This window comes from Trachemys scripta, chromosome 2 (assembly GCF_013100865.1).
Source record: "Trachemys scripta elegans isolate TJP31775 chromosome 2, CAS_Tse_1.0, whole genome shotgun sequence".
Taxonomy (NCBI): domain Eukaryota; kingdom Metazoa; phylum Chordata; order Testudines; family Emydidae; genus Trachemys; species Trachemys scripta.
This window is the reverse complement of record NC_048299.1, coordinates 177,933,391-177,955,846: the sequence shown is the minus strand read 5'-3', so window position 1 is coordinate 177,955,846 and position 22,456 is coordinate 177,933,391. Positions and strand designations below refer to the sequence as shown.

The 22,456-nt window shown below is 40.6% G+C and overlaps 1 protein-coding gene across 2 annotated transcripts in view; it reads right to left on the bottom strand.

Annotated features, from left to right (window-relative positions):
- CDKAL1 (CDK5 regulatory subunit associated protein 1 like 1) overlaps nucleotides 1–22,456 on the bottom strand; it is a 759,057-nt gene that overhangs the window by 361,992 nt on the left and 374,609 nt on the right. For both annotated transcript variants that reach the window (XM_034762410.1, XM_034762409.1), the window contains exon 11: nucleotides 5,989–6,134. In XM_034762410.1, coding sequence (XP_034618301.1) covers nucleotides 5,989–6,134 — 146 coding nt within the window. The remainder of the gene's footprint in view (nucleotides 1–5,988; nucleotides 6,135–22,456) is intronic.

Here is a 22,456-nt window from a genome sequence, read left to right as displayed (position 1 = left end):
AAACCCCTAATCATTTTAGTTGCCCTTCTCTGAACCTTTTCTAGTGCCAGTACACCTTTTTTGCAATGAGGATACCACATCTGTACGTAGTATTCCAGATGTGGGTGTACCATTGATTTATATAAGGGCAATAAGATATTCTCTGTCTTATTCTCTTTCCCCTTTTTAATGATTCCTAACATCCTGTTTGCTTTTTTGACTGCCTCTGCACACTGCATGGACGTCTTCAGAGAACTATCCACGATGACTCCAAGATCTTTTTCATGATTCGTTGTAGCTAAATTAGCCCCCATCATATTGAATGCATAGTTGGGGTTATTTTTTCCAATGTGCATTACTTTACATTTATCCACATTAAATTTCATTTGCCATTTGGTTGCCCAATCACTTAGTTTTGTGAGATCTTTTTGAAGTTCTTCACAGTCTGTTTTGGTCTTAAGTATCTTGAGCAGTTTATCATCTGCAAACTTTGCCACCTCACTTTTTACCCCTTTCTCCAGATCATTTATTAATAAGTTGAATAGGATTGGTCCTAGGACTGACCATTGGGGAACACCACTAGTTACCCCTCTCCATTCTGAGAATTTACCATTTATTCCTACCCTTTGTTCCCTGTCTTTTAACCAGTTCTCAATCCATGAAAGGACCTTCCCTTTTATCCCATGACAACTTAATTTACGTAAGAACCTTTGGAGAGGGACCTTGTCAAAGGCTTTCTGGAAATCTAAGTACACTATGTCCACTGGATCCCCCTTGTCCACATGTTTGTTGACCCCTTCAAAGAACTCTAATAGATTCGTAAGACACGATTTCCCTTTACAGAAACCATGTTGACTTTTGCCGAACAATTTATGTTCTTCTATGTGTCTGACAATTTTATTCTTTACTATTGTTTCAAATAATTTGCCCGCTACTGACGTTAGACTTACCGGTCTGTAATTGCCGGGATCACCTCTAGAGACCTTTTTAAATATTGGCATTACATTAGCTATCTTCCAGTCATTGGGTACAGAAGCCAATTTAAAGGACAGGTTACAAACCATAGTTAATAGTTCCGCAACTTCACATTTGAGTTCTTTCAGAACTCTTGGGTGAATGCCATCTGGTCCTGGTGACTTGTTACTGTTAAGTTTATCAATTAATTTCAAAACCTCCTCTAGTGACACTTCAATCTGTGACAGTTCCTCAGATTTGTCACCTACAAAAGCTGGCTCAGGTTTGGGAATCTCCCTAACATCCTCAGCCGTGAAGACTGAAGCAAAGAATCTATTTAGTTTCTCCACAATGACTTTATCATCTTTAAGTGCTCCTTTTGTATCTTGAACGTCCAGGGACCCACTGGTTGTTTAGCAGGCTTCCTGCTTCTGATCTACTTAAAAAACATTTTGTTATTACCTTTTGAGTTTTTGGCTAGCTGTTCTTCAAACTCCTTTTTGGAGTTTCTTATTACATTTTTACACTTAATTTGGCAGTGTTTATGCTCCTTTCTATTTACCTCACTAGGATCTGACTTCCACTTTTTATCTCTCACTGCTTCTTTTACATGGTTGTTAAGCCACGATGGCTCTTTTTTAGTTCTTTTATTTCTTAATTTGGGGTATACATTTATGTTGGGCCTCTATTATGGTGTCTTTAAAAAGTGTCCATGCAGCTTGCAGGGTTTCACTCGAGTCACTGTACCTTTTAATTTCTGTTTAACTAACCCCCTCATTTTTGCATAGTTCCCCTTTTTGAAATTAAATGCCACAGTATTGGGCTGTTGAGATGTTCCTCCCACCATAGAGATGTTAAATGTAAATCGAGAGTTGCCTCTCCCCTTGTGGGTTCCCCTACCACTGCTCCAAGAAGCAGTCATTTAAAGTATCGAGTTTCAGAGTAGCAGCCGTGTTAGTCTGTATCCGCAAAAAGAAGAAGAGGAGTACTTGTGGCACCTTAGAGACTAACAAATTTATTAGAGCATAAGCTTTCGTGGACTACAGCCCACTTAAAGTATCGAGAAATTTTGTCTCTGCATTTCGTCCTGAGGTGACATATTCCCAGTCAATATGGGGGTAATTGAAATCCCCCACTATTATTGAGTTCTTAATTTTGATAGCCTCTCTAATTTCCCTTAGCATTTCATCATCACTATCACTGTCCTCGTCAGGTGGTCGATAATAGATCCCTAATCTTATATTCTTATTAGAGCATGAAATTACTATCCATAGAGATTCTATGGAACATGTGGATTCACTTAAGATTTTTACTTCATTTGATTCTACATTTTCTTTCACATATAGTGCCCCCTCTCCCCCGCACGACTTGTTCTGTCCTTCTGATATATTTTGTACCCCGAAATGATTGTGTCCCATTGATTGTTCTCAGTCCACCAGGTTTCTGTGATGCCTATTATATCAATATCCTCCTTTATCATGAGGCACTCTAGTTCACCCGTCTTATTATTCTAGCATTTGTATACAATCACTTTAAAAACTTGTCACTGTTTATTTGTCTGCCTTTTTCAGATGTGTCCGATTCTTCATGTGAATGTTTCTCGTCTGATCTGGCCCCTACATTATCCTCTTCCATCCTCTGCTCCTGACTATAACCTAGAGAATTTCTATCAATAGACTATCCTCTAAGAGAAGTCTCTGTCCAATCCACGTGCTCCTCTGCAGCAGTCGGCTTTCACTCATCTCCTAGTTTAAAAACTGCTCTGCAACCAGGGTCAGCTCTAGGATTTTTGCCGCCCAAAGCAAAAACAATTTTGGCCGCCCCCACCTGTTCTTTAATTACCCCACCCCCGGCCCCGCCTCAACTCCGCCCCTTCCCCAAATCCCTATGGGAAGGTTTCCCTCTGCTCCCATTGACTGCTCTGCTTCCCTGGGTCTTTCAACAGTGCAGGGGCTGTCTGATCGGAGGTGGGACAATTCTACAGTGTCCCGGAAAGACTCATCAACATACCTCTCTGCCTCCCTTAGCTCCTCCAGTTCTGCCACCCTGGCCTCCAAAGCCTGTACGCGGTCTCTGAGGGCCAGGAGCTCCTTGCACCGAATGCACACATACACCATACGCCCACAGGGCAGGTAATCATACATGCTGCACTCAGCACAATAAACTGGATAGCCCCCACTCTGCTGCTGGGCTTCTGCCTGCATTGTCTCCTGCAGCTACCTAGTTAATGAAAGGGTTTTGTTTAAATCAAGAAGTTTTGAGTGTAGTTTAGTTTACAGGTTTTAAAGGACAGCAAGTGAACCTTGCCCCCTTCCCACTCCCCTTCCAAACTCCCTTACGAAACTCTGTTAGCAGCCCCCGGGTCGCTTGCACACTGCTTTATAAAGCCCTGGCCTTGATAGCCCCGCCCACTGATTAAGGCTCAGCCAATTAACAGAAGCTTCTAGCAGAGTTCCCCCCGCTACCACTCCTGCCTCTCAAAGGGAAGAAATGACTCATGGTGCTTCTCTTGGGTTGTGAAGAAGATGGCCCCATGTTTATTTCCCCTGGCTCTCTGAGAATGGAGGGGTTCCTTGGTCATTATGTGACTAGTGCCCCAGCATGAACAGATCAGGCACCTCATGGTTCACTTTCTCTCATTCCACTCCTATCGATTTCAGAATTTCTTTCTTTCTATTTGCCTGGGTTTTTTTCATCAAGGTATCTGAGGGCTTAATGGAATATCTCAAGAGTATCTCCTTCACTGAGATTGGAGTATCTCCTTCACTGAGTCAACCTATGGTGTTATGGGTCCAATGTCATTCTACGAGTAAATGCTTACTTGTCAGATGCCTGATTTTATGGAGTATGTGCCATTCTGAATCTACTGGCTGGGACCTGTGCTAGTGTTTGCAGTAAGTGGGTTCAAACTTTACAGCTGTGGTTGATCTGTTTTGTGACATGGAGAGGGCCATCACTCTTTGTTCTGCTAAAATAGTTCAAACCACACATAGTTAATATCAGCTACTCTAGGTATAGACTCTGGAGAAGTCTGAGGCAATGTTATGTCTCAGCAATTCTTGCTCTAAGAAATCTGTATGGGAATGTCTACATGGCAACGTCATAGCTGGCTGCTACCAGGAGAGAAAAGACTACAAATAAAGACCACATGCTCTTGAACACAAAAGAATAACCAAATGAGTTTAACAGATGTGCACATGTTCAAATATCCAAAATATCTCTGTGTCTTGCATAGCTACCTCACTCTGCTGCCACGTGTTGCAAAGAATTTTCCATATGCTAAATGGAGACTGTTCCCTAATGGGAACCACTTGATAATCTGGTAGATTTCTAATAAAATATTATTTTTACTGTTTTTTTTTAAATAAAGACATCAAATCAATTACTTTTTTTTTTAACTAAATTTACTACATAAGTAATAACAGTTTGTGGAAAATGACTTATGTCATAGATTATTGTATTCTTAATAAGCAGCTGCTACAAATTTGGATATTAAGTAATTCACACTCTTTTTTTCTGTGCAAGGGCTGCATGATTTAAAAAAATTTCCAGATGCCCCAATATGTGCCAGCGCTACTAGGATATCTGAAATCCAGCTGCTGTTATGATAATAGCTGCCAACTCTCAAACTACTGAAGAGAATAATGAATCAGCTTCAAGTCAGTTCAGATATAAATTGACATAGCTCCTAGCTAAGATGTGTGCCAACATAACCTCTTAATTAAAAAAAAACAACAACAAAGGCCTCACCATCCATTGTTTGAAAAAAAACCAACTTCTCAGAACAAGTAATTATAATGATGATAAAAAATAATGGATGCAACCTTTGCTCTTGCAAGTAACCCCATTGCAATCCATTTCCCTACATAAGAATATCCGCTCACCTCAGTAAAGGTTGCAGGAGAGGGTCCTTCCATTTTTTAACAGTTATTCTTTGTTATGCCTCCCACCTGCCATGCAGCTTTTCGCATTTCACGCTTTATGTAGTTAAACCGCTGTACTTTACAGTGATTTGGATAAGAAAAATTGGCACTCTAAATTAAGTGTGTGTAAATGAGTGAAATCCCAAACACAGGGTGTAAAGTGAAGAACCTTCATTCGTTCAAAAAAACCTCAAAACAAAACAAACAATCCACACCCAAGCTGAGTCAAGCACAAATTCACACACAATTACCCATATTAGATAGACAGACAGACAGAAAGCCAAAGAAAGAAAATGAGAAATAATTCTTTCAGATTATTATGAGTTTTCTGTCATTCCACATGGGAATAATTAATTCAAAATAGGCCAAGAAGTTACAAAAGTAATTGTAAGTAAGATATTTAGCGCCACATTTTGCACTTCAATCTTAGTACTTGATGTCATAGGTAAAAAAACCCAACAACTAAAAACCCCCAACTTACTTAACAGAATGCTAAATGTACTATTACTAGCTGTTAAAAGTGTTTTCCTGCTTAACATAACATCATTTGTCTTTTTGTTAGGGAAAATACAACAACATGTTTAGACACTTTTACTTATGTCAACATATATTCTGTCCTTATAGGAAAAAAGTCTTTTCACAAATCGTTGCAATTCTTTTAAGGCCAACTCAGGGGATTAACATACAAAAGTAAATTTATTCCAGTTAGAGAACACAAAATACTACAGAGTAAAAAAAAAAAGAAGTCCATTTATGTTATCATGAGCTGGACCATCTCCAGTATGCAGATTATACAATGCCGAAAAGCCACATTAAAGTTAAAGACTTCAGCAAAGTGAACTTCAAGCAATCTATATATAGTAGTTCAGGCATAAAAATAATCTAAAATTCTATTATTTGAAAAAGATTAGGAATTTATTGACAAATTAAAAGCATGTCACGCAGAGATGGACAGTATTTATGAAACTCAGGCAAATGAGCAAACCACATCAAGAGGTTTATAGCTTTCAAAGTCTGAGTTTCCTTTCTCATACCTTAATTATGAGGTTGCAAGTAACTGCATTTTCAGCCACATGTTCTTGACATTGCAAAAAAAGAACACTGGTATTTTCTTGAGTATTAACAGACTTACTTTTCTTTAAGGAAATCCACTACCCGTTTGAAGTCTGCCACACAGTATTCTCTTTTCATGTCCATGAGTATGCTGTCAGAAGCAGATTGGACTGGTATGTGAAGAAAAGCATATACTCTTGGATGATTGAGAATCTTTGCCATTTCCTAAAAATTAGTCAGAAAAAAATATTTGTAGCCAATTATTAAAACAATGTACAGAAATCCCATAAAAATCACACATGCTAATGAGGGTCAGTAATGGGGCTTCTGATGCCCAAACTAAACTCAATTATATTGCCTATCCATGAGTCAGCAAGGACAGGAGGAGAGGTAGCAAGGATTATTCAGCAATAAAATGAAAGATTTAGGATTACACTTCACTTCAAATAGAATGTATCAAGAGAGTGCTGTCCTCTAACTAGTATTGTTTGGGAGAGACATTAATATAATTTAAGAGCAAACACTAGAAGCAAAGAATTCCAGAACTCTGACTTAGTGTAATTAAAATCTTTAGCAGTGCTCTCAGAGAGCGCTTGTTTTGATTTTCATGAGGGAGCAATGACTCTCTCTTTTTCTGTGGGAGACAAACCAGCCCACATGCATTTGCATCTAAGTGCATCCTCTTTAGTTTCTATTTTGAGCATCTTTAAGATTGGCCATTTGCTAATTAAGGAAGAGCCAATGAGTTGCAGACTTGCTCCTCTACTATGTAGCAGTTTTCAGCCTATAATACAAGCGCAAGAAGAAACTAGAAATTAAAAGGTGACAGTTGTAAAAGGGATAAAAATAAATACACTTATTGAGTACTTCGAAGCACAAGGGTGGGCTTGAAAGGTGATGGGAGATGTAATGGGATGAACAGAGGACATGGGGCCTTGGGGAAACAGGATGGGGGCTGTGTAGGGTCGTGGTTGGAATGTAATGGTCAGTATATGGGAAGATGAATGACATAACTGCTTATTTCCTTGCTTTTTACAGCATTGGCAGGATATGCAATCTAAGTTTTTAGCTGCCCAAGTTAATGTGACTTAAAGGGGTCTGATTTTTAGAAAGTGCTAAGCTAATCCCCCTCACAATCCTCCAAAAACAGACATCTTTAATGTGTCACAAATTGGGCACTCGAGAACTGAAAAAACCTAAAACTCACTGGTCAGTTTTGGAAATCTTGGCCTTAAAAACAGTGTATAAATGAAGAAGAGAAGTAGTTACATTATTTGGTGAAAATATTTTGCCTACCTTAACTAGATAAACCAAATGTAAAATATTAGATTAGTACAAATATTAATAAATACACCAATAAAACAATACATGCACAACAAGGTATATGCAGCTAAACCAAGCTAACAGATCAACTCAAGGTACATCAAGCGCATTCACAGATAACACAAAAGTGCCACAGTGGACCTGTATTTTTTTGAAACATTTCTGTAAAAAAAAAAAAAAAAAATACAGAACCTTTTATCTAAACTTTAGATATTCAGATAACATAAGACTTGCATCCAACCCTCCCACCCCAACAAAACCCTAACACAAAGTTTTGCCAAATAAAATCACTTCCAGTTTTGCCAATCTCTCTTTACCTCTTCCCTGCAAACTTTGGGGATTTGCATAAAAACATTTGCTATGAACCACCCCAGTTTTACAAAAGCAAATACCTTATTTTGCCCATCACTAATGAAAATATTATTTTCCTTTATCAAATAAGGGAAACAAGGCAAAAGAGCTCCAGTATGAGTGATTAATTGAATACCGTTCCAGTACAGAATTCCTTTGCACAGCAGACTTTTCCTCTTTAGCCAGTTCTACTCCTAATTCAAAACAGTTTACTCTGAATTATCCTTCAAAACTATACTGCATTTATGATACAAGTAAGTAATGGATAAGGAGTAAGGCAAAAATCACTAATTTGCCTCAGCATTTTTTGAAATTTTCTTAAAATGTGTCTGTCCAGCTTTTAAATCAACCAATCAATCCCCTCACTACGCAGCTAGTGACATTTGTTAGCTTTGTTTTGTTATCTTCCTATTCAGCTTCCCTTGTACAATACGTGCATCTTTTTGTGCTGACCACTGAATAAAAAAAAAAGATTTAAGCTCCCACTCATATTCTCTAGCTCGCACACATAAAAGAAACATATTTTTTCATCTAGTTGTTCTAAGGCTCAGTGTAAGGCTCTTATATTTGAATCGATTCTTCTTTGTCAATTATTTAATTGTTATTTTATATTTACAGTATGATACCACCCAGAGACCCCAATCAAAATTTGGCCCTTATTGTGTTAAGCAATATATAGTGGTAGACTTGGTCCTTTGTGTTCCCTCTTTAACTCATCCATTTCTGAAGTTATCTTTTCTTTGCTCCCTCCCCCCCTTTTTTTGGCATAATGTCTGCTTCTCTGAGTCACAGAGCCCAGCTTTATATCAAATGTTGCTTTTAACTTTTGAATAGCTTGAGAGGTTATATAAAAATAAATCAATAAATGAATAAATATTAAAAGAATAGGAGGTATAACTGCATGTGGTAAGGTTATATTGAATACTGGACAGTCAAGAGACTACACTGCAGTCTGGTTTTATCATGAGTTGCTCAATATTTATTGTGTTTCTTAAAGCTCCTGCTCCCGGAGTCCTGTGATTATGTGAGAAACTCAACTTGCTTGCTTGCTTTTTTAAAGAAAGATTCCAGCTGTCATGATTGCAGAGAAAAGTGTGAAAATGTGAACTTCAAAGGCTCCAAAACCAGAAGACATTTTTTCTGCAATGACTACTCCAAACAAGAATAACCTAATAACTATTAACTCACAGTAACTTGAAGCAAATCAATGCAATTTGCATTTGACCTACTGCAGCACAGTGTACTAACAGGAAACTTAACTCTGTTCAGTATAAGAGAGGAAGAGTTAACATGAAATACATTCATCAGCTATATTAAAAAAGTCCCTGGCCAAAACTGCTTGTTCTAATTAGCTTTCCTGGAAACCACACAGGGGCTTCTATGATCCTTGCAATCAGAGTTGCAGATTTGTATCAGGAACAAGAACATGACTATGTTCAGTTAATAAACTCATTTTGCTCAATTCTGTGCTAATATGTCAGAGGATTCCCAGCTTTAATTAACTGAACTGCTCCTCAACTGTCATTATGGGCCCCTGACTTTTCACAGAAAGAACCACAAGTGTAAGATCAGGAAGCTAAAAAATCCTGAGGGAATGCATGAGATGGTCACCTATGTGCTAATAAATGTCACTGACATTTTCACAGTACTGGTTTATATTTGGTTAAGACACAGGGGTCTCAATATCAAACCAAATGTATCTTTCAAAAAGCTAATTTTGTGTGTGTGTGTGTGTACGCGCGCATGAGAGAGAGAAATGTGTGTGAGAGACAGATTTACACATTATATACACAAAGAAGGCCAGGTTCAGAGCAGGCATAGAAATTGCATCTCACATGGATTTGCTATGAGGAGAGCAGACAGTGGTACTACTGTGTCAGATACTGCGATCCCATGAAGTATCTTTAGGGTCCATAGTTTTAAATGAATGGTTTATGTGTGATTGTGTTCTACTCCATGAGAGAGGGATACCACAGCTCCTCCAGGAACTAAAAACAGTGGACGGTGATTAAGACAAACCAGCCAGGCTGTAACCCTCCTCCCTGCACCCCCTCTCCCCCAAGAGGGAGGGAGTTTCAGGGGAGGGATAGCTCAGTGGTTTGAGCATTGGTCTGCTAAACCCAGGGTTGTGAGTTCAATCCTTGAGGGGGCCACTTAGGGTCTGGGGCAAAATCAGTACTTGCTCCTAATAGTGAAGGCAGGGGCTGGACTCAATGACCTTTCAAGGTCCCTTCCAGTTCTAGGAGATAGGATATCTCCATTAATTGATTTATTTATTTTAGGTACCAGTGGATTCTCTGTTCAAACTGGATTCTCCAAAGACCAACAGACAAAGAATGGACTTTTGAATAAACAGCACAAGCTTACACTGATTCGGGGTTTTCATTTTGCATCTAAGACAGATAAATTACAACCGGTGAAAAACCCAGCTGTGGGTTCTGAAAGACTAAAACCTACCAGAGCCATTGGTGGAAGCTGGGAGTGATCTCTGGTAACCTTTTAAGTGTGCATTCAATTTCTTTGATTGCTTCAACATATTCTCTGTAATGCTTTTACCTTAATAATAATTAATTATAATAATAATAAATGTGCTGGTTTAGAAAGAGCTGTGTAGTAACTGATAACTGCATCAATACACTGGTCATAGTCCTCAGGCAGGAAGCAAAGCACAGGTGCTGGCCTTTAGACAGACTGGCTTACTGAGGATATCACAGTGTAAGGCAGGGAGCTGTGCAGCCTTAACAATCCCCGTCAGGAGTGAGTGAGATGCAGAGCCTAAACTGGGTGCTCTTGGTGGACCATGGAGGGGGAAAACAGGAGCAGTTGCCGTGAAATTTGACCTCTCAAGATTTTCATCAGGGGAGAGCAGCATTAATCTGTAAAGGGGGCTGCATAAGAGCCCGTTCCAGTGAAGCATGCTGAATTGACATGCCTAACCAGTGCATCCTGCTTGCCTCAATCACAGCTTCTTCACAGACAAAATCGCCCCATTTTTGGTTTATGCTGGCCCCTTTTAGCCTCCCCCAGTGAAGAGTAGGTTGTACAGCACCTTTCTGCAACTGGAACCTCCCTTCTCTGTACCCTTTCCACCTCTGGGGCCATCCACCACAGTTTACTTTCAGGGTTAACTTTCAATGTTGAACTGTTTTAAGGAGTCCTGTGCAAATTGCTTGAAATATGTTTCTTGAAAGGGTTTATTAATTCTCATAAAAATCAAAGACTTCCAGCTTTATTATCCAAAGCTCCATGGTATCTAACTAGTAAAGACAGACATGATTTCCTCAAGGTTTTGACTCCAGGTATGGAAAGTAATCTGATTTAAAAGTATTATTCCCCATGCTATTCTATTTCACCAGCTATCAAGAAAAATGAGCTATCAGAAATGGTGATAAGATAAAAGGCTTTGACTTAGATTTTGGAGTGAGTGTTGTCCCATCAAACAGCATATGAGTAAAATATTATTCATGTCTTGCAATTAAGATAAACTAATGATGTGTTTTAGGTAGTGGTACCAATATACATATGTGATTATCTTTCTAAAAGCTGTGCAAGTATATGTCCACTTTAAAGTATGTATTCACTTTAAACGGAATAAGGATTGCAGCCTGCAATATTAAATCACCGAATAGCCTATAGCTGAGCCAGCAAAGTCAAAACGCTAAATTCCAATTTAGGCTTTCAAACTGCTCATTAACCACTGTATAGATAAGGTGAATGTCTGATTTCCTGGGTCTGTCTGTCTTCTTACTACACTACTAAATGTTTACACACTCTCCAGAAACAACGCCCTCCCTGTTTTTCAGTGATCTGCACAAAACTCAGTGAGACAAAAAAGAAAGCAAGAGAAGAAAAGAGATCGTGTCCAAAGAAAATACCAACACCACTGTTGGGCTTACTTATACATCAGTTTCAGTTGTCCAACCTTCCCTGATATTGTGATTTGCCATAACAAGCACTACAGAAATTGTAACTCTTAACTTCAGTGCATTTAAAAAACAACTGTGAACCTAACAGGTAAAAGAGAAATACTGGCCAGTCAGGCATTTTTCTGGGAATGCCTACACAGCACCGGGACCGTGCTTCTCAGAGCGGGTAGGAAGATATGCGCTAGCTCTGCTTATGCAGGGGTGCTAAAAATAGCAGTGTGGCTATGGTTGGAGAGACTGACTATCTGAGTACCTGCCCAACCCCCTGAGTATGTACTCAGGTGTACAGTCTGAACCACTGCCCATGCTGGCATGGACATACTGCTATTTTTAGAGCACTAGCCCAAACAGAGCAAGTGCATGCCTATCTGCACTGGGATGCATATTCTCAGCTGCTGTATAGACATATCCTCTATGTCAGGAGTCTCAAACTCAAATGACCAAGAGGGCCACATGAGGACTAGTACATTGGCCCGAGAGCTGCATTACTGACACCTCCCTGCACCGCCGCCCTCGCCCCCGCCCCCACTCCACACCTTCCATGAGGCCCTGCCCCTGCCCCGCCTCTTCCCACCCCTTCCCTGCCCGCATTCCAACCCCTTCCCCGAAATCCCCACCCCAACTCTGCCCCCTCCCTGCCCCCAGGGGGTGCAGGAGGGGTGTGGTGGGGGCTCAGGGCAGGGAGTTGGGGTGTGGGGTGCAGGAGGGGTGAGGGGTACAGCAAGGGGTCAGGGTGCAGTGTGCTGCAGGGGGCTCAGGGCAGGGGGTTGGGGTTCAGCAGGGGGCTCAGGGCAGTGGGTTGGGATGCAGGTGGGGTGAGGCAGGGGGTCAGGGTGCTGGGTATGGCAGGGGGTTGGTGTGCAGGGTGCGGCAGGGGGCTCAGGGCAGGGGGTCGGGGCACAGGGTGTGGCAGGGGACTCGACAGGGGTCAGGGTGCAGGAGGGGTGCAGGGTATGGCAGGGGGTTGGGGTGCAGCAGGGGGCTCAGGGCAGGGGGTTTGGCTGCAGGAGAGGTTCGGGGGGCAGGATCTAGCCCGGCGTGTACTGGGAGCAGGGCAGGCTCCCTGCCCTGCCTGTCTGCCCTGCCCCCGCAAGAGGCTGGAACATGGGGAAGGGGGGGGCGGAGGGGCTGTGCGTTTCTGTTGCTTGAGGCACCGCCTCCAACAGCTCCCATTGGCCGCGGTTCCCCGTTCCCGGCCAATCGGAGCTGCTGGGGGCGCTGCCTAAAGCAACAGCCACATGCAGCCCCTCCGCCCCCCCTTCCCCACGTTCCAGCCTCTTCCCGGAGCTGCGCTGGGCAGGGCAGGCAGGGAGCCTGCCCTGCTCCCGGTGCTTGTCCGGCCGCTCTGGTAAACGCTGGGGGCTCACGGGCTGCAGAAAAATACCCCGCGGGCCGCATGCTGCCTGCAGACCGCGTGTTTGAGACCCCTGCTCTATGTCACTTGTCTTACTAGTGCTACTTCCTTAACTTGCCCATTAAGATAGGAAACCGGGGGTCTGCAGTTGTCCATAAGGAGCTGGAACAGATGTACAAAAAGAATGTTTTGTTTGATTACTTAAAAAACCTGGATGTCAGGTTTCAAAGCCTATATGAGTTCAGCTGTTACTTGAAATTACTGCCTCAAAACTTCAAGATAAACAAGATTTCCCAGTCTTAACAAGTCTCACCTTTCATGTACTTAAAACTCAACCAGGTACTTTACAATACAGGCTTTATTCAAATACAGCTTTGCATTGAACAGTCATACTTAGCTAATCCTTACAGCTATTCCCACAGCACAAATGGAATACAAAATATTAGATTTCATCACTTATTAAAAACTATTAGTTAGTAGCCCAGAGAGGATGTAAAAGGACACCATGGACTAACAGAGTCTACTTCACCGCATCTCTCATCTGTTTCCCGTTTATATTTTCACACAGCATTTTGCATTACTAGATTTCGTTGTCTATTTCCACCAGTAGAAAAAAAAAGTAATATACAACTTATTTGATTCCTATCTGGATGTAGTAAAGGAACCACATTTGGAAACTTCTGTCTTTAATCATAATGGAACAGCTGACTGCCAATTTTCCCTCTGTTGTGGCATCTACTAATAACTACATAAAAATATTAGCTATATGTGAAGGAGAGAGTCAATGTAGGATCTAAAGGCCCACAGAACAGATGAATTTGTTTTAATCTAACTTTTCAGAACAATTGTTCTGAAGTTGGGACCTTGCAACGTTGTACGTGGGATGTCCTTCCATTTTTTATTCAGTTCTTAACACATGCAGCACATTAGACAGACACTGACAATGATTTTTTTCAAGCCAGTATATTTTGTCATAACAATTACAACACACACATTTCACTAAACTAATACCTAAGAAGCAAATCAACCAGTCAACCTGTAATAAGAGCTTGCATATTAGAACTACATCACACAATGAAATATCAATATTCATGCTTCTGTACAAATGCCTGTATGACAATCCGTAGACTTTTTTCCTACTATCCTAGCCTGGAAAAAATCAACTACTCTGGTCTTGTGTCATATGTAAGGAACGCTGATACTAGTAACTGCCACCTATATAGCGTCTCCTCAAACACTCAGATCTAAAGAAACACTTGCTGTTTTATTTGTCATGTTCCCATATGGACAATCTTTTCCTTTCTGACACATGTTAGATTGGGTCATATAATGAAGGGTCTCTGCTGACAGTTGCCTTTCAGATGCACATTAAAGTAGCTGGTGAACAGCAACACCAGCAGAATCTGAATGAGAATCAAGTGGCTGTGGTCTATTATTTAAGTATTGCTGCTGTAATGCAGTCCAGGAACAGATGTGATCTCCTGATGCAGACACAGAAACAATGAGACATGTACACCATAGTATGATTAAATACAGAGGCTACAACTTTACTAAACCTATTAACCAATAGGGACTCCCCACCCTCCTGCTATCTAGCAGGGCTGTTCTAGTGCAGAATGGAACCAGACGCTAGTGGACCCTGGTTCTACAAAGCTGAGGGCAGGTATGAGAGCAATGCCTCTTCTACAGCCTCAGGCCTGTCCAGGGACCCAAGCTGGAAGCCAAAGTCCCAGCGTGTTTCCCTCCTCCATGCAGAAGGAGATGGGGGAGCCACATGCTGTATGAGACATGGAGGCATACCCCTCACCATGCAATGTCGTGCTTGGGACACATGCCCAAGCAGCCCATTTGGTTAGAGGGACACTTTTTAACTCCAACTGCACTGTGGCAAATGTTATTTAAACACTAAAAACAGACCTCCGAGATGCCACATATAAGGTAAAAAACAACATGCAGTTAGTCAATTTTGCCATATGGGAAAAACCCCTTGAACGCACCAACCAAAAGATTGCTGATCATTCTAACCCCCTTTCTCTAAAAAATAATAATAATTAAAAAAACAACAACCATACCCCATAGCTATCACTGTGTACTTTTAGTAGGGGAACTTTTAGTTGTGGAAAAATTGGAAACAGTCCAGCGGAGGGCAACAAAAATGATTAGGTGGCTGGAGCACATGACTTATGAGGAGAGGCTGAGGGAACTGGGATTGTTTAGTCTGCAGAAGAGAAGAATGAGGGGAGATTTGATAGCTGCTTTCAACTACCTGAAAGGGGGTTCCAAAGAGGATGGATCTAGACTGTTCTCAGTGTTACAAGATGACAGAACAAGGAATAATGGTCTCAAGTTGCAGTGGGGGAAGTTTAGGTTGGATATTAGGAAAAACTTTTTCACTAGGAGGGTGGTGAAGCACTAGAATGGGCTACATAGGGAGGTGGTGGAATCTCCTTCCTTAGAGGTTTTTAAGGTCAGGCTTGACAAAGCCCAGGCTGAGATGATTTAGTTGGGGATTGGTCCTGCTTTGAGCAGGGGGTTGGACTAGATGACCTCCTGAGGTCCCTTCTCTCCCTGATATTCTATGATTCTATGACTCTAAGGGGGAACCAGGGGAAGCGTGCATAGCACTGCCCTAGCTGCTTCAGATTGAGTTCTCCCCGTTCCCCGGAGTAGGGTTTCCATTGCTCCTGGCTCCATCAAAGATGCACCCTACCCTGGATAGTAAGGTGAGCGTTTGTTCTTCAGCTAGCTGCATATTAAGTTTTACACCTGCCTCTCTTTTTTTCTTTTCTTTTTAATTAAAAAAATCTTGTCATGATCTACTCTGATTAAAAAATTAGGTTTGCTAATGTATAACTGATTCTTGCAACAAGCTTGTCTATACACAATAACAGTTTCTCACTAAAGCTCTCAACTAAAAGCTGCAGTTGAAGCTGGCTACACTTCTTTCCACAAGCCAAAGGAGCAAATATGGTAGCTATCTGAGTTTTTGGGATTTTTATACAAGTATCTCCTATTTGCAGATATCTTAACAAGGATTTCTGAAATACTTCAAAAATGGAAAAAATCCCCCCACCCCAGCCAAAAATGAAATAAGATTCACTTACTTAAGTGTTTAAGTTGGGAGGGTCTGGGATTCATCACTATAAATACAACATTCCAGTGTCAGTAGTGTCTCACCTAAATCCAGCTATCATGGGGAGACATTGAATACTGGCAACATATGACTAATTCCATTCCTGTGACATACTGAGCATCTTCAACTCCCATAGAAACCAGTGGAAGTTTAGTGTGCTTGAAACTGTACAGGATGTGCTTATCACCCATTTTTGTTACAACTGGAGCCATCAATGCTGTGGTGAAGAGCTTTCTTTGTAAAACCTCGGAGATATATTTGCCAACATTTATTAACTGGACCACTTTATGGCATAGTATGAATTTTGTAGATGGCTGGAAGAAAGATAACATGAATAGATTATATCCAGCAATCTGAATAGTCACCACACTAGGTATGGATTCTCTGTTAAATGGCTTATCCTGATGTCTATGTCAAGCATACACACTTTTCAATTTGTTTTTCAAAATGCCCCTTCCTAACAGTAACAGTAGCTGGGTGCAGAGCATTTCATGTGGACTACTGATTGCTGCAGTCCCTCATCTGCACCTTGAATAATCAGCTACTCCCAACCTGTCATCGATCTCTATGAAATGCCTTGCGCAGAGGTTATTGCTTTGCTATAAAAATTATTAGTCTATTTCAAGCAAATCTCACTTTTCATCTTTAAACACTGCAATACAGAAAAGCAATCCTCCCATATCTGAATCACTACACCTCATTTACAGAGTATATTAGAAACACAAATATAATTAACAATATAATGAAGTTTCTGAAAAGGCCATTTACTGTGACAGTACAGTGCTGCTCTAAAATAAACTAACATGTCTCTATGATATTTTACATGACCCAAAAAAGGATTTGTGAATAAAATATATAAAGTACAAGAAAGACATATTTAGTAATGAATACCAAGCTTCACACCTACCCTTTTCTATTAAAAAAAAAAAAAAAAAAATCTTGCCATGATCTACATCTGTTAAAAAATAGGTTGGCTAATGTATAATAGCAACTCTTGCAACAAGCAAGTCTACAAAGCGGAATTAAGAATGTTTAATTTAACATTAAACAGTTTCTACAGAAAAGTACTTTAATAGCAAGGACTAGATGGCACAAAAAGGCTTAATACAATATCCTTTTGTCTTCAGAAAAATGGATCAGGTCACAAGTGAAATGAGTTTGATAGACCTAACCTAGTCTAAACCCTACATTTCTTCACAATAATAAAACTCCAGAGAAACAAGGAGAGTGAGGTAATGTCTTTTATTGGACCAATTGCTGTTGGTGAGAGAGACAAGCTTTCAAGCTTACACAGAGCTCTTCTTCAAGTCTAACATCCTGGGACCAACATGGCTACATCACCACTACATAAAACTCCAGAGAGTCTGGCACATTACAGCAGAATTGATGATCTCTGCTCTGTAGATGGTCAGGAACGGAACACCTCATCAGAATTGATCAGAATCTGCACTATCAGATCAGTGCCAGGACACCTCCACACTATAAGGATCTAATTTTGATTTCACATTAGTGTAAAAAAGTAACTTTCACTGAAGCAGAGATACAGTGGAGTAAGTAAGTGCTGTGTGTCTTAATTCCATGAGCATCTCAATTCACTGAACTGACCCAAAGTTCACAAAATAAAAAACATTCTTCTAAGCTATAATGGCACAGGCTTATGTAACATAATCCTTGTAACTTCAATGCTTCACTTTCCTAAATTTAATACAAAGGAACTAACTTAATGCATAGGATTGAATAAGAGAGACTTTACACATTTTTTCCTCAATTCACAATATTGCAGTTGTCCAAAAATCAATATTCCTGTGTAATTTTATTGAAGTTTCTTGAATTTATTACCATTAATTTCCTCCGTCTCATTTTCTAAATTAAAGAATCATCACCAAAAAGCAAACTTTTTTTTTTTAAACAAATGCCAAACCCTAATGAAGCAAGCAGTCTTACTGAAGATTATGCAGATGATGGTTGCAAAGCACAGTGAGAATGTGACAGCCCATCTATCAAAGAAAACAAAGGATTTTATGCATCTAAACCAAATAGAGGCTTTTGGAACAGCATGGATGGTGGCTGGTAGAACTTTAATTACCTGTTAGAATATAAATAACTAGGAAAGTGATATCTCATTTGGCTATTAATGAAAGTGCTAATATTAAAAGAAAAAGAGCAGTCAGTTTATCACGTATAGATCTGCTGTGTGTTATTGATATTCTTCTGCCTCGTGTCCTGAAGCTAACAAGTATTAAAATATACATTTTATTTAGCAAAACTGTATTTTCCTGCGGTGGTAAGACTTGGAATAGATACTCAAAAGACTCAATTAATGCTGACTTTTCCCCCCTGCTAGTAATCGACCAATGAAATGAGCCCCATCTCAAAAGATTTGCTATGGGCAGATGGTATTACAAGTGATTGACAGCGGACTTGACACCTAACACAAGATTATGAGTGGATCTGTCTGCATTCAAATACGCTTCACTCTCCAGCCATCTAACAAGGGGGTGGGAGGGAGGGGAAATAATGAATACTAGCAAATTCATCACTTAAACTGAAGTTAATATCCATAACTTTAACTAGTCAAGAAAAGTGCTACTTCATGCTAACACTTTCTCTGTGATAAGAATTTCTATACACAGCTTTTTGAACACATCATAGTACTGGGTAGCCCCCAGATTTATGCATAAAATATATCTTGTCTTCTGCCTTACAGAAGAGATGAGTTTTGAATCCAAGGAATTTTCTGTATAGTGTTATTTATAAATATTATGTTCTGGCATTTTAAAAAATAAATTTAAAAGCCCCTCTCTCTCACCAACCCAGAAATTTATGTTTGTATATTATCTCTAGACATATATTTATTTAGTACTATTAAAAGTGCTAGATCCTGTAACAATAGTCAGACTTTAGAACATCTAACTTTGAAAAGTACTTGGGCACACCACCTTCATAATTTTAATCAGTATAGTTATAATGGAGTCTTATTCTGATACATTAAACCAACTTGCATATCATTGATTGCCGCCTGTAAACCACCAATGGTACATATTCCGCAGTTTGAGAACTGCTGACATTGGCCCCCTTCCAGAAGGTGTTTACAGTCTAGATTAGACAGACAGTACATGAGGCAACCAGAGAAAGGTCCATTTTAAAGCACTGAAGAAAAAGTCACCCCCACCCATAGCAACTCTGGTGGATCAACAATAATAAAACACAATTTCCGTGGAACCTAAGGAGTGATTTATATGAAGATTGACTTGTTTGGCACCCAAAGAGAAAAACTGTTCAAAGAGAAAGGGGCAGCAGTAGAAAAGGCATCAAATCAGAGTATACAAAGGGTGGTGCAGACAAAGAATAATTGGCTAGAGAAAAGGGAGTGAGGGTGAAGGTGTATATAGAGGAGGGATGGGAAAACTACGGTCCGCGGGGCACATCTGGTCCACCAGCCAATTTGATCCAGCCCTCAAGCTCCTGCTGAGGAGCAGAGTCTGGGGCTTGCTCCACTCCCACGCTCCAGCTGGGGAGCGGGGTCGGGGGTCGTTTGGCGCGTGCATGCCACCATTCCGCGCAGCTCCTGGAAGCAGCACAAGTCCCCTCTCCGGCTCCTTTGTTTAGGGGCAGGCAGGGGACTCCACGCACTGCTCCGTGCCCCAAGCTCCACCATCACAGCTCCCATTGGCTTGGAGCTGCGGCCAATGGGAGCCACGGGGTGGTGCCTGCCGAAGGGGCAGCGCGCAGAGGCACCTGGCCATGCCTGCGCATAGGAGCCAGAAGTGGCACATGCTGCTGCTTCCGGCAGCTGCTTAAGGTAAGCGCCGCCCGGAGCTTGCACCCCTGAGCTCCTCCCACACCCCAACCGCCTACCCCAGCCCTGATTCCCCTCCTGCCCTCCGAACCCCTCGATCCCAGCCCGGAGCTCCTCCCTGAACCCCAAACAACCCCTCATCCCCAGCCCCACCCCAGAGCCTGCACCCCCAGCCGCAGCCCTCACCCCAATCCCCTGCCCCAGCCCGGAGTCACCTTCCGCACCCTGAACTCCTCATTTCTGGCTCCACCCCAGAGCCCACACCCTCAGCCAGAGCTCTCAGCCGCTCCTGCACCCCAACCCCAATTTCATGAGCATTCATAGCCCACCATACGATTTCCATACCTAGATGTGGTCCCGGGGCCAAAAAGTTTGCCCACCTCTGATATAGAGTATGAAGATGAAAACAAGTGTTTGAGCACCACATAGACGGCGAGAAATTTCATAAGTTAATTTTTTAAGATGCTTATGTTTGTTTTCCACAAGCCCAGATTTAAGTACCCATTGCTATATTCTCTCATCATTTTATTTTTAAAATATCTGAGAGTTCTTTCAATTAACTGTAACCAGAAAAAAACATCAATTTAAGAAAGACAAATTTGTGATTCCTGTAAGGAACACCCACTGATTACAAAATTTATGGCACTAAAAGGTTAGAGGCTTAAGTATTCATTTAATTAAATGTATTAAGGTTTTCATTTTTCTGATCACATCAACAGATTTTGCTGCATTAGAAAACAACAACTCATCTACAAAAATGACAAAAATAATAGTAGAAACAAAGTGAGTAAATGCCCTAACAGTGTTCAGTTCCTGAAATCCTGCTGCCTTTTCATTTGTTTCTGAGGAACAGATGTGTATTAGTTCTTTAATAACGCATTTCAAAACAATCGACATCAGAGTTTATTGAAAACTTTAGTTTATGCACAGGGCGCTAAAATATTTAATGAACCGCAAGTAGAAAAACACAGAGAAATAAAGGAAAATAAATTAGCATTTGTGCTGTGGTACATTTTCATGTGGTGTGTCATGGTATGTCTGGGGAAGCCATCTGTAGGATATCAGCTTCAATAAGGGTAAAGAACACAAACACTGAGCTGCCATAAAGAATCCAAGTGAAAAAGCAAGGAAATACTATTGTGACTTGTAGCACGCTTGGCATTCCCTATGCATTCAAAGGCAACAACACCATGCAGGTGCTTCTCAATGGTTGATGCATCATTGGAATGTTCTGAATTAATAATGAAAACCCACAGATGGTGTATAGTGGAGTTTGAAATAAACTCATTTTGACAGGTGACAAGGAACACTACTCATCTAGTCATGTGAAATTAAGCATTTAAAGGGAATGGCAGGTGTGATCTGCCTTCTTTAAATACAGATTTGGAAGTACCCCTTCACACTCAAAATGTGCTGTCCTGTAAAGCTTGATAAATCTTAATGCAAAACAAACATTTAAAAAGTAAATAATTTCTGAACCACAAGTGAAATATTTAAGCTTATAGGACTAAATTCATGTCTAGTGTAACTCCAGTGACTTTGATTAAGTTAAATCACAGATAAATTTGGTCCTTAATCTTTTAAAAGCATGCAGACATTTACTGCATGTTTCACATTTATTTGTGGTATCAGGAAAAAGAGGAAGGGAACTTTTTTGGCTGACCTCCAGTTACCCAATACTCAACTACTGTGATTTTTTTAAAAAGGGGTTGCTTCTGCTTCATACATCTCAACCATATCTAATTATAAAATCCCATCAGTCACCTGTGTGAAAGAATAGTATACAATCTTCCTTGTGGCATACCATCTGTAATACTACATTTATTAGACAGCAGAGGATTCTCTAAGAATGGGTACAAAACACAGCCTCACTAGAGACTAAGCCCAGTATCTCCATGACACAGTACCCTCTTCACAGTCTAAGGATTGACAAGCTAACCATACACATGTGCATGTACTACAGGAGGTCTAAGATAGCCCCTTGTATAGTTAAGGCAGCAAAACAGCTTCCATAATTGCTCCTTGTTTTTACATACACCATTTTATTAAATTGTAAAAGTTTGGAGCTAAAATGTTCAATGCTTTGCTTCTGCACAAAGTTTGTATTTATTTATTTATTTAAATTCTTGAAAGTCTCTGCCAGTTGGATAAAAACTTAATTTCCCCTCTATAAAATGTGCTAACTACGCTAGTTAAAGTTTGACACTTGGCATGGACACGAACCTGAAAGAGGATAAGGCCCGTGTTTGGTTTGAGGGGGAGGAAATTCAAATATCAAAGCAATACACTTAGTGATGCACATGCTCAGTATTATCTGTTTAGCAGAACCTATTGCTGACATTGTCTTTTTCTAAACTGACAGGGATGGGCAAGGCAGAGACTGCTGGTCTCAGGTTTTTCTTGAGACAATTTGTATGAAGACAATTGTGACTGTCTTGTTGAATATAGCGCAATCCACCAAATACCACCCTCTGACTGCCTTAAGACCAGAGTTAAATATTATTTAAGGGGCTTTACAGTTCTACCAAATCAATGCTTTTTTTTTTTTGCTTTTTTTTTTTTTTAAGTTTCGACTTTTTTCTTTTGTGACGATACAATCCTCGCTACACAAATCAATACAACACTATCTCTAACCAACGAAAAACAAGCAGATGGAAAAGT